Raw genomic sequence first — 13222 nt, 5'->3', positions numbered from 1 at the left:
ACTTGAATCATACCACTGACAACATCTGGCGAATCCTCTTGCTCTTGGCGACTATTGATAGCATACAATCGGTATGTTCCTCCGCCAGTATCAGAAGTAACCCCTCTTGGTGAAGCTCTGTTTGGTGGAGCAACTGAAGAAAGCTGAGCTCTATTGTCCCCATTACCATTTCCCTGCCTGTTCTCAGGACACTCCCTTGTAAAATGACCGTTCTAACCACACTTGAAACAATGAGTCGAGCCATCACGACACATCCATGAGTGGTTCCTACCACACTTAGTACATGCACGAGGCTTACTACCCCTTTGTGCAATACTGCCTTGAGAATAGGCAGGTTTAGCTCTGAAACTCTGTTTCTGTTGGAAGGAAGACCGGTTCGTACTACTCTGTTGCTGCTTGAACTCGTTCCCTGATGCCTTAGCCCTCTTATTATTGAACTCTTCTCTATCCTTCAGCTTATCCTCCTCAACTTGTTGTACATTGATCATAAGCCTTGCTAGGTTCGTATCCCCTATTCGCATAACTTCCTTGCCTTACTTGCTTGACTGATAAGTCGTAACTTGACTTAGCATCCGGATACCTTCACAGAATTCAGCCTTGGGTACCTCTCATTGGGGTTGCACTTCTGATGCATTAGGTAGCCTTTGTTCCTCGACATTTCTCCTAGCAGGACGACCTCTGACTGTACTTCCTGGAGGCATGATTATCTGTAAACATGCACAAACACGAGTTAGAGGGAAACTTTTTAGAGATCAATCTCTAACGCACGAAATGAGTGTGAAAGATATGAGAAATTTTCCTAACTGTTGCAAACTCCTAATTATAGATAAGGTGCACTTCACACCGATATATATTACTCTACAGACACGACTTGATAGACTCCCTAGGACTCTTGAACTCTAGGATCTGATACCAAGTTTGTCACTCCACGAGCCTACACCCTGGACGTGGCCGACACTCGAGAACCATTGCGGGACCTAAGCGCCCTTAGACTAGCTTACTTACTCATCGAAAGACTATATGCAATAAGAACGGAATTCAAATGCTAAACAACTTAATTTTCTCAAAAGTGAACTCATAATGTTTTGACTGACTATCTATGAAGCCTCTAAAACAACTGAGATGCATGTCGGGACAGCCCATGACATCCTAATGAATTATCTAATACTGAAAATAATGCAAAGACGGTCACCAACAGACTCTGAACTGCTCACTGGATGAACGATGTGCTGGATGCCGATCCTAGTTACCTGCGTCTGCAACATAATGCGATGCAGGCCAACTGGCATCAGTACATTGAATGTACGAGTATATGAGTTGTAATACTAAACACAACATAGGCTTGAAAAGAATCTGAAAGGAACTGAAGAACTTACCTGGCTCAACTCAACTCAACATAGCTAAACTCATTTCAACATAAAATAGTTTAACACAAGTGCAATATAAAGAAAAGTTGTTTAAAACATGATGTCCACTCTGTGAGTATGCAAATAACTCTGAGATGTACGTAAAAATACAAATAAACTGAAGTATATAAAAATACAAAGTACTGTTGTGAGAGTTTCTCTAACCGACAACCATCATATAAGAACTATTATGATGATACAGCGATCTCCCTCACGCTACCAGCGCATCCTATACCTTGCCTGGGGTATATGACCTAAATTACAAAGTGGATCCACTAGTCTATGCAAAAATGATTCAACTAAAAAGTATGACCCTTTTCTACCCATGATGGATACATGGTTTATGGAGGCGTGAGTTACCTGAACTCAAGCTCGTACCCATATTGGTGCTCAATACTACTCCCAAAATATGATATTAGCTCTTTATGTTCAAAACATACTTCTTTCTGTTAGTTGAGATAATGGCTCAAAACTTAGCTCAAAGGCTATCTTGGAAATCAAAGTTTCCCCTCTTGCTTAATTATAAAAGTACTTACTCTTTTCAGAAAGCTAACTCAAAGGCTCTTTGGAAATGAAGGTTTTCCTTTCTTGTTTAAATGTGAAAACATTTTAAACCCTTTGGGAATACATAGTCCCCATATATTTTTGAAGAAATGAACTTCAAGGTTTAATCTTTACTCTTTACTCAACTCAAAACTTAAGTCTTAAAACTAAGTTAAAACGTTTGTAAAAGACTTTTAAAAAAAGAAACTTTATGAACTTCTCTAAACTTAACTTTTGACTTAACTCTTGACTTCTCTTGACCTGACTCCTAAATGATCCTTAAATTAAATTATGGATTCAAGGATCGTGATTTGTGATATGAAAGATCTCATGATGTTTAGAAATGAATTTAGATAGCTAAAATGAGAAAAAGAACAAAAATCAATATCTGAGGGTGGGTCCGCGACGCAGAGACATATTTAATTTTTAATTTCGAAAATGAATTTTGAGGCAGAAGACTCCGTGACGACTCCGCAACGTGAAACGAAAATTCCCAAAACTGGGAACCAGCTCTACGATGCGCCACTGATGTCAGATCTCGTCCGACGCAATCTCTTCTTTGATTTTCGGCTCTGAACCCTCTAAACGCCACGGGTTCTTTTACCCAACACTTAGAATTGATTAACTGTTCAAAGTACATCAGATTCTACCTAAAATAGAACCTAAATTCACTGATTAGGATCAAACAACTCCTCAACGAATTCAGCGAAACAAGAATCTAATGAAACTTCAACAAACCCATTCAAGAACTCAAATTTCTAATCTTTCAAGAACTAAAATTTGCTAAAATAAATCATGATTGACATGTGGGTAAATTAACTCAATGCTATGTGATCTCATATACCTTGTAGGGATCACCCCTGACGAAATCCACATGCCAAACTCGACGATCTTGACGAATCTTGAACGTTCTTCTCCTTTCTCCTCTTTTGTCCTCTTCTTTCTCTTCTCTCAAAACCCTAACTCTTTTTCCAAAAGCGTAAACTGACTAAGTTCAGTTTAGACCCCTAAGTAATTACCAAAAATGAATTAAAATAAAATGGTAAGGAAAAGACCAAACTACCCTCCAAAAATCCGAATAAGGACTTTCCTTAATCCAACAACTCAACTTCCAAAGGGCCTAATTTTCTCATATGAACTCGGAATCGCGCAAACTCGGCGGTGTGGGAAAGATCATTCCAAGTGCTTTCCAGCAATATCTGGAAATACACCTAACTCATCCTGATCTAGGAGTTATGGCCGTTTGAAGTTGACTAAATACTCACTTTTTCTAACCTAAACAAATTTCCAGATTTTCAATTCGTTCCAAAAATGACTATTTCCAATTCTTAGCTTCTTCCTAGCTATTTCAAATTGCAAGATGTTATAATATCTCCCTCTTAGGAATATTCGTCCTCGAATGAGATTACTCTTACTAGGATAAGTGTGGTAACATCAAGTTCAAACACCCAACAAGCAAAGTAATTACAACATGCTAACTTATAATTTAAAGAGTACTAAGAAGAGAATTAGTATCTTGGTCTGCATTTTTTCCAGACTCAAAGAGATATGGATATCTCCTTTTCATATCTTCCTGAGCTTCCCAAGTAGTTTCCCCAACAAATCGGTTTCTCCAAAGAACTTTGACTGATGCTACCTCTTTTGTTCTAAACTTGCGAACTTGGCAATCTAGAATCTGAACATGAAACTCTTCACAAGACAAGCTATCCTTGATACCAATATCTTCGGTTGGTATGATAAGTGAAGGATATCCCATGCACTTCTCCAACATGGAGACATGGAATACCTGATGAACCGCTGTTAACTCTTGTGGTAACTCCAATTCATAAGCTACCTTGCCAATCCTTTTGGAAATTCTGTAAGGACCAACATACTGGGGGCTAAGTTTTCCCTTCTTACCCAAACCTCATAACTCCCTTCATAGGTGAAACTTTCAAGTACACCCAATCACACAATCCACCTTGATACCTCAAACCACTATCTCCCCCTTGTTCAAAAGCCATCACTTTTTGCTTATGAACACTTGCCTTTAATTCAAGCAATAAAGGATCTTGGTCGTGCTTTCCTTTTACTTCTGACACTAATGATGATTCAGTCCCATTCATCACCACTGTTCCTCCTTCTGTGGAATCCACTAGTAGAACTCATAATCGTGCAAGTCTATGCACATCTTTTGCTAACTCTTTCTTATCTTCCTCAACATGGGCAGTACTAACCATAGACAACCTGTTTAAGGCATCACCAACAACATTAGCCTTACCTGGGTGGTAAAGAATACTCATGTCATAACCCTTGAGTAATTCTAGCCACCTCCTTTGTCTGAGATTAAGCTCTTTCTGACTAAACACATACGAAAGGCTCTTATGATTGGTGAACACATCCACATGCACACCATAAAGATAATGACGCCATATTTTCAAAGCAAATACTACGGCAACCAACTCTAAGTCATATGTTGGATAGTTTTTCTTATGAACTTTCAACTGTCTGAGGCATAACCTATAACTTTGCCATTTTGCGTTAATACACAACCCAAGCCAACTCTAAATGCATCACAATACACCACAAAACCTTGAGTACCTTCCGGTAAGGTCAAAACTGGGAGAGTAGTTAACCTCTTTCTCAATTCCTGCAAACTTTTCTCACAAGTTTCAAACCATTGAAATTACACTGTCTTCTGAGTCAACTTGGTCAAAGGAGAGAAAATAGATGAGAACCCTTCAACGAACCTTCTATAATAGTCAGCCAACCCTAAGAAACTCCTAATATCCGTTGGAGATGTGGGTGTAGGCTAGTTCTGCACTACCTCTATCTTTAAAGTGCCAACTCTAATTCCATCACCGGAAACTATGTGGCCCAAGAATGCCACAGACTCAAGCCAAAACTCACACTTAGAGAATTTGTCATACAACTTCCTATCTTTCAAAGTATGAAGAACTATTCTGAGATGGCTAGCATGATTTTCTTCATTCCTTGAATAGATTAGTATGTCATCAATAAAGATTATAATAAACATATCTAAATTAAATAAGGTTTGAAGACTCTGTTTATAAGGTCCATCAACGTTGTTGGTGCATTAGTCAAACCGAATGACATGACCAGAAACTCATAATGACATTAACGGGTCCTGAATGTTATCTTTGGAATATCACATTCCCTTACTTTCAACTGCTCTTAAAACTCTTTCAACTCTGCTGGTGCCATTCTATATGGCGAAATAGATATAGGACGAGTATCTGGATGAAGGTCTATACCGAAGTCTATTTCTCTCTCAGGAGGGACACCGGGTAGACCATTTGGAAAGACTTCTAGGAACTCTCTTACTACTGAAACAGACTGAATATGAGGTATCTCAACACTAGAGTCATTAACTCGGACTAAGTGATAGACACACCCCTTAGAAAGTAACTTCATTGCCTTAAAGCGAGGAATAAAACGACCCTTAGGCACTGCTGAACTGCTTTTCCACTCTAAGACTTGTTCATTTGGAAACTAAAACTTTACAACTCGAGTTCTACAATCAACTGAAGCATAACAGGCATGAATTCAGTCCATACCTAGAATGACATCAAAATCTACCATGGTATTCCTGTTACTGATGGAAAAGAAACAATCACGTTAAACTCTTTCGGTTAGAATATAATCACCAACAGGTATAGAAACACTGAATGGTTCACTAGGTGGTTCAGGAATAACATCAGAATTCATAGCAACATAAGGAGTTATAAAAGGTAAACTCGTTCCTGGGTCTAGCAAAGCATAAACAATAAAGTCAAAGACTTGAATCATACCAGTGACAACATCTGGCGAATCCTCTTGCTCTTGGCGACTATTGATAACATAGAAGCAGTATGTTCCTCCGCCAGTATCAGAAGTAGTTCCTCTAGGTGAAGCTCTGTTTGGTGGGGCAACTGAAGAAAACTGGGCTCTATTGCTCCCATTACCATTTCCCTGCCTGTTCTCATGACACTCCCTCATAAAATGACCGTTCTGACCACACTTGAAACAACTAGTGGAGCCATCACGACACATCCATGAGTGGTTCCTACCACACTTAGTACATGCAGGAGGTTTACTACCCCTTTGTGCAATACTGCCTTGAGAATAGGCAGGTTTAGCTCTGAAACTCTGGGAATTCTGACTATTGTACTTACCTTTGTTCTTAGGTGCAGGTGCACTACCAGATGATGGGGCAGGTCCTTTCGGTTTCTGTTGGAAGAAAGTCCGGTTCGCACTACTCTTTTGCTGCCTGAACTCGTTCCCTGATGTCTTAGCCCTCTTATTATTAAACTCTTTTCTATCCTTCAGCTTATCTTCCTCAACTTGTTGTACATGGATCATAAGCCTTGCTAGGTCCATATCCCCGATCAGCATAGCTTGCCTTGCCTTCCTTGCTTGACTGACGAGACGACCCAATAACAAATAAACTCATCTTACTTCTCATGTCAGTAACCATCTTCGGAGAATAGCGGGAAAGTTGGGTGAACTTCAAATTGTACTCATGAACACTCATAGACTCCGGATTAAGGGTGAGAAACTCTCTTATATTTGCCTCTCGCAACTTGCGGCGAAAGAAACGCCCTATGAGAGCACTCTCAAGCACAACCCAACTCACTATTGGTGCATCCTCAGCCCTATTCTTTTTCCATTAGTCGAACCAAATTCTAGCGACACCCTTCATTTGGTATGCAGCTAGTTCCACCCTCTCCTCATCAGCAAAATGCATCAAATCAAATACCCTTTTTAGCTCCTCAATTAGGTTTTTCAGATCCTCAGTGACACTTGAACATAAGAAGCTTGGTGGGTTCATCCTTAAAAGCTCACAGATCCTTGAAGTATCAGCCACTTCCTGTAGATTATCTCTCTGTCCAATTTGATAGGTCGCAACTTGACTTAACATCCGGATACCTTCACAGAATTTAGCCTTGGTGACCTCTCCTTGGGGTTGCAATTCTAGTGCATTAGGTACCCTTTGTTCCTCGACATTTCTCCTAGCAGGACGACCTTTGACTGCTCTTCCTGGAGGCATGATTATCTGGAAACACGCGCAAGCACGAGTTAAAAGGAAACTTTTTAGAGATCAAACTTTAACACACGAAATTAGTGTGAAAGAATTGAGAAATTTTCCTATATGCTGCAAACTCCTAATTATAGATGTGACACGCTTCACACCGATAAATAGGACTCTACAGACACGTCTTCATAGACTCCCTAGGACTCTTGAACTCTAGGATCTGATACCAAGTTTGTCACTCCCCGAGCCTACACCCTGGACATGGCCGACACTCGAGAACCATTGTTGGACCCAAGCGAACCGTTATACTGGCTTAATTACTCAGCGGATGACTATATGCAATATGAAAGGAATTCAAATGCTAAACAACTTAGTTGTCTCAAAACTGAACTCATAATGTTTTGAAAATAAACATTTAACTTCGCCAAAATGGCAACTCAAATCTGAACATAAGTCAATAGAAAAATGATGACGAATGAACTAACATTTGACTGACTATCTATGAAGCCTCTAAAACAACTGAGATGGATGTCGGGACAGCCCATGACATCCTAATGAATTATCTAATACTGAAAGTAAACAATAGGATCCTCCGAAATGCAAAGAGGCACACTAACAGACTCTGAACTGCTCACTGGATCAACGATGTGCTGGATGTCAATCCTAGTTACCTGTGTATGCATCATAATAAGAAGCAGGCCAACTGGCATCAATACATTGATTGTACGAGTATGTGAGTTGGAATACTAAACACAACATAGGTTTGAAAAGAATCTGAAAGGAACTGAAGAACTTACCTGGCTCAACTCAACTCAGATCTACGATGCGCCAATGATGTCAGATTTCGTCCGAAGAAATGTCTTCTTCATTTTTCGGCTCTAAACCCTCTAAACTTCATGGGTTCTTTTACCTAACACTTAGAATCGATTAACTGTTCAAAGTACATCAGATTCTACCTAAAATCACAGATTAGGAACAAACAACTCCTCAACGAATTCAGCGAGACAAGAATCTAATGAAACTTCAACAAACCCATTCAAGAACTCAATTTCTAAACTTTCAAGAACTTAAATTCGCTAAAATAAATCATGATTGACACGTGGAGGAATTAACTCAATGCTATGTGATCTCACATACCTTGTAGGGATCACCTCCGACGAAATCCACAAGCCAAACTCGATGAACTTGACGAATCTTGAATGTTCTTCTCCTTTCTCCTCTTTTCTCCTCTTCTTTTCTCTTCTCTCAAAACCCTAACTCTTTTTACAAAAGCGTAAACTGACTAAGTTCAGTTTAGACCCCTAAGTAATTAACCAAAATGAATTAAAATAAAAGGGTAAGGAAAAGACCAAACTACCTTTCAAAAATCCGAATTTGGACTTTCCTTAATCCAACAGCCCAACTTCCAAAGGGCCTCACTTTCTCATATGAACTGGGAATCGCGCAAACTCGGCGGCGTGGGAAAGATCATTCCAAGAGCTTCCAACAATATCTGGAAGTACACCTAACTCATCTTGATCTAAGAGTTATGGCCATTTGAAGTTGACCAAAAACTCATTTTTCCTAACCTAAACAAATTTCCAGATTTTCAATTCTTTCCAAAAATGACTATTTCCAATTCTTAGCTTCTTCCTAGCTATTTCAAATTGCGAGATGTTACACATTTTCTATAATTTGAAGTTGAAATTTATTTGACCATCCACAAGAGTGGTTAGTAATAGTAACTCATCATAAATGTTTTTTTCCTCCGTTTTACGCTAGATAACAAAGAGTAGAAAATGTTAAAATAATTATTTTTGTTATAAAAATTCATTCAACTTTGCTAATTATAATATCATATAATAAAAGGTCCATTTCATTTTAAGCTAGATTACAAAGAGTTCAATTTTGCCTCATTCTTGGTCTAACATAGGCATTTAATTAAAGATGTATAATGCAGACAGATGTACAATTTTGCCTCGTTCCGTGAATAAATTAGTGCATTAATTAAGAAGCTCACATATATGGGAGAAAATAGAGACGAATTTATGATTTAATTTTTGTAAATTTAAAATTATGGATTCATATATAATACTCTGTTATAATTTTAAAATTTTTTTACATATAAATAAACGATCAAGGAAAAAATGAGATTTTTACCTGGTCACACAAGTAGGGTTAGACAAAAAATTGTAACGAAAGGCAAAATTGAACAATTTCGAATATTGTACAGATAAATTTAAACTTTTTCTCTTTTTCCTATTAAGTAACTCATTGTTAATTAGGGAGTATATAATCATTTATTATGAGTTACATTACTAACCACTCTTGTGGAGTATTAGTCATGTTCAATATTATTGATATGGAACCTAACAGATACCAACAAAACTCAATTAGAGAGTCAAGATAGATGCCAACAAAATGAAGTTACATTCTGATTTATATAACACAACACAAGAAAGATAATTATGGAGATAAAGAACATAATTCATAGTCACAACTCAGAGGATAATTAAATCTAAAGGGGTTACACCTAAGATCATTTTGGTCACAGGCTGAGGATAATTAAACCAACGTTCTGTAGTCAATCAGAAACTAGCTAGCAACTTTAATTTGGGCACGAGTTTTCGTCTTTAGAATCTGAATCAAGTTGTATAACCAAATCACTAATGTGTGGCTGTGTCTTGAATGCTGTCTTTGTGTGTTTCTTGCGTAACAAGGACATGCCATCACATTGCCTCTTCTTCGTATCTGGAGTCTGGACATCTTCAGCTGATTTCAGAAACGAGTGATTCAAGAGCATGTCTGCACTCCAACGCACGCTTGGATTCCTGACCAGACAATTATTCAGGAAATCTTTTGCCTCTGTAGACAGTTTGGGATTCTCAAAATTTGGTTCCGAATTGGATGATTCCCATAGGGGTCTCCCAGTGATCATGTAAACAGTAAATCCAAATGACCAAATATCAACTCCTGGGCAGTACTCCTTCTTAATTAGAGCTTCAGGTGCCATGTACCTATTAGTTCCTCTGTGCCCCACGTTCTCTTTCCAGTTCTGCTCCAAAGTTATGGAAAGTCCAAAATCAGCTATCTTTGCCACCTTGGCCATACCATCATCACCATCAGTAGTAAGAAGAATGTTTTGGGGTTTTATGTCGCAATGAATAATCCTTTTTTTGTGAATCAAACTGAGCCCTAAAACAACAATTTTGGTGTACTTTTGGACTTGAAACTCAGGCAATCCTCATTCATCAATACGATCAGCTAGGCTTCCAGCTGAGGCAAATTCGAGCAGCAAATTGTAAAGATATAAGTCATCTTCATAGGTGACATTAAATCGAAAACATCGAATAATTTGAGGACAATCCTCAAACACTCTTAAGAATTCCTTTTCATTTCGAAGAGACTGAGAGCGGTTCAACATACAAGATTTAACGGCAATGAGAGATGGTATCATAGGAGAAGGGGTATCAGTAGAAGCCAATGATACAAAACCATAGCTTCCTTTCCCCAATGTTCTACCTCTCTGCCACTTAAATTCACTTGTTTTTCCACCATTACTATTATTTCACAGTGTTCTCTTTTTTTCTTGAATGTGAGCTCTTTTCTTAGTGTATGTATAGGAGTCATGATAAATGATCACATGAATATTTACCCTTCTTTGTTCTTTTCTGGACTTTTATTTAGTTTTTCCATTTTCCATTTTTCTATTTTCCTATTTTATTTCTTCTTATCTATTTTTTTTATGTCTTTAAAATGGAGCATTTAAAAACTATATTTAATGTCCACATTCTTATAAGTTAACAATAGATTTGATATTCATATTTTGATCTAACTCATTAAAATATAAATAAAATGTACTTATTTTATGTAGCAGTTTTGTTTCCTAATTTTTCTGTGTTTCCCTTTCACAGTGCTAGTAGAAGAAATTTTATTAAATTTTTTCATATTTACTTCTTTTATTATATGATAATTTAAAGTTGTATAAAATTAATAAGATATTTACCATAAAATAACAAGCACTTATATAAGTTGTGATTTATTAAAAGGACTAACTTGAATTCAAAGTCATTCACTTGATTAATGAATCAAGAGAACAACTATCACTATTTAATTTCAAATTCCAAGACAATTCTCATTTTACAATTCTAAAATGAACTTACCTTTTGAAATTTTATTAATTGGATAAATATAATAAATTTAAAATGAATTGAATGCTAATTCAGTAAAAATGAATTTGGTCAAATATATGGAATAAAGTGATTTAACTCATTTTTACTCCTTTTTCATTCGTGGAAAATTTTATTAAGTTCTTAGCTTCGTCATTTCTTTTTCTTTTTTATTTTAATTCTTCTTATCTATTTCTTTCTTCATGTCTTTAAAGTATATTTTAAAGTGTATTTATTAATTGTGATATTATAAATGTATAATTGCATTTCCACACTTAAATCGTCAAATAAATCTGTTAAAACAAAATTAAAAGAAAAATAACATTATTTTCATGAAACTCTATAAATAAATAAAACGATATCATATAAACTTATTAAAGATATATTTATCACCATTTATAAGATTCAATATCAGACTTAGCTTGTCTAGGGGGTTATAAGTTCGTGCTAAGAAAATAGTTTCTTGTAGAAATGCAGGGTAAGGTTGCATACAATATATTCTTGTGGTCCGATTTTATAAAAAAATAATTAAAATTTTGCAGGATAAGGTGGTGTACAATAAACCTCGTTGCATTTAAAAAAAAATGAATTCTTCCGATCGATTTATATTTCTTTATTTTTGCATTAAAAGATTGGAAGAAAAATAATGGAAAAAGAAAAAAAAAAGGCGAAAAATAGTAAATAAAACTAATCTGAAAGCATAATGTCACGCCCCGAGCCTACATCCTGGGCTGAACCGGCACTCGGAGACCATTGCTGGCCCCAAGCGAACCCTTGGCCTGGCTTTCTTAACTCAACGGAAACCTACTCAAGAGAATAACTTCATGCAAAGCAAAGTTTACACAACAACTTAACTTATAAAAATCTGGCCACCAGGGCAAACTCGATTCTCAAAATAGAATATTTACATATATACATAGATGAGAGACTCAATACTAACTGACTAACTGTCTATGAAGCCTCTAAATACTGAGATGGATGTTGGGACATGACCCCGCAACACCCTAATAAAACAAAACTAAGAACACAAAATAATTGAGTCCTCCGGAATGCAAGGAGGCTCACCACTGACCCTGGAGTGCTCAGCTGGATCAACGGCGTGCTGGATGCTGATCCTGGGTACCTCTGTCTGCATCATAATAAGATGCAGGCCAACTGGCATCAGTACATGGAATGTACGAGTATGCGAGCTGGAAACTAATCAACATAGTCTAGAAGGAGATCTGGAAGAAACTGAAAAGCTTACCTTGCTCAACTCAACTCAACCTGACTGACTTCTTTCAATATAAGACAATTTAAAACAAGTGTGATATAACGAAAGACTGCTTAAAACATACTATAAACTATGTATGTGTACAAAGACACAATAAGCCTGAGATATATATAGAAATACAATAAACTGATGTATATAAAAATACAATGATGTATGTGTATGAAAATACAATAACTGCTGTGGGAGTTTCTGTAACCGACAACCATCACACAAGAGCTATAGTGATGATACAATGATCGACCTCACGCTGCCAGAGCATCTTATACCCGGCCAAAGGTATAAGATCTGAACTGCCTAATGGATCCACTAGTCTAATCTGAAAAGGATTCATCTAAAAGTATGATCCTTTTCTACCCATGGTGGCTAACATGGTTCTATGGGGGCTGTGGGTTCTTTGAACGCTCCCCCAATTCGGTGCTCGATACTACTCCCAAAAATGTACTGGCTCTTATGTTTTTAAATCATATTTCTTCCTGCTGATATGAGATAATTACTCAAAAACTAGCCCGAAGGCTCATTTGGAAATCTCAGTTTCCAACCTTGTTTAAATGTACAAACATTTCCTTAAAACTTCCTTGGGAATACATAGTTCCCTAATAACTTTGAGAAATGAACTCAACTTTAAACTCTTTACTCAACTTTAAACTCTTAACTGAACTTGAAACTCTTGACTTAACTTGACTGGAAACTTGAGCCTTAAATGAAGTTAAAACATTCAATAAAGACTCTTGAATAACTTTAAAAACTTACTTGAACTTGCTTTTAAACCTTGCTTGACTTGACTCTAACTTCCCTTAACTTTGATCCTAACTCGCCTTGAATTGGATTATGGATTCAA

At 37.0% G+C, this 13222-nt stretch overlaps 1 protein-coding gene and 1 pseudogene across 1 annotated transcript; both read right to left on the bottom strand.

The window, feature by feature from the left end:
- Positions 1 to 608: 608 nt before the first annotated feature.
- On the bottom strand, positions 609 to 6978 carry LOC125847135 (uncharacterized). The gene is made up of 5 exons (XM_049526827.1): positions 6608 to 6978; positions 6131 to 6348; positions 4530 to 4578; positions 3736 to 3805; positions 609 to 707 (listed from the first exon to the last, which is right to left on the bottom strand). The coding sequence occupies exons 1-5, from the start codon at positions 6976 to 6978 to the stop codon at positions 609 to 611; spliced, it is 807 nt and encodes a 268-aa protein (XP_049382784.1).
- Positions 6979 to 9550: 2572 nt separating this feature from the next.
- LOC125847134 (mitogen-activated protein kinase kinase kinase 20-like) overlaps positions 9551 to 13222 on the bottom strand; it is a 12537-nt pseudogene continuing 8865 nt past the window's right edge.

The sequence above is a fragment of the Solanum stenotomum genome, chromosome 12 (genome assembly GCF_019186545.1).
Source record: "Solanum stenotomum isolate F172 chromosome 12, ASM1918654v1, whole genome shotgun sequence".
Classification (NCBI taxonomy): Eukaryota; Viridiplantae; Streptophyta; class Magnoliopsida; order Solanales; family Solanaceae; genus Solanum; species Solanum stenotomum.
The sequence above is the reverse complement of the archived record's forward strand: the minus strand, read 5'-3'. Positions and strand labels throughout refer to the sequence as shown.

What these genes read in the sequence shown, in the direction of transcription:
- LOC125847135 (XM_049526827.1), bottom strand. Translation starts at nt 6,978, where the DNA reads ATGCCTCCAGGAAGAGCAGTCAAAGGTCGTCCTGCTAGGAGAAATGTC. An exon ending in AAGGGTGTCGCTAGAATTTG is followed by an intron (nt 6,349 to 6,607) that starts GTTCGACTAATG and finishes TCGTCTCGTCAG; the next exon opens with TCAAGCAAGGAAGGCAAGGC. An exon ending in AGTTTTGACCTTACCGGAAG is followed by an intron (nt 3,806 to 4,529) that starts GTACTCAAGGTT and finishes TGGTCCTTACAG; the next exon opens with AATTTCCAAAAGGATTGGCA.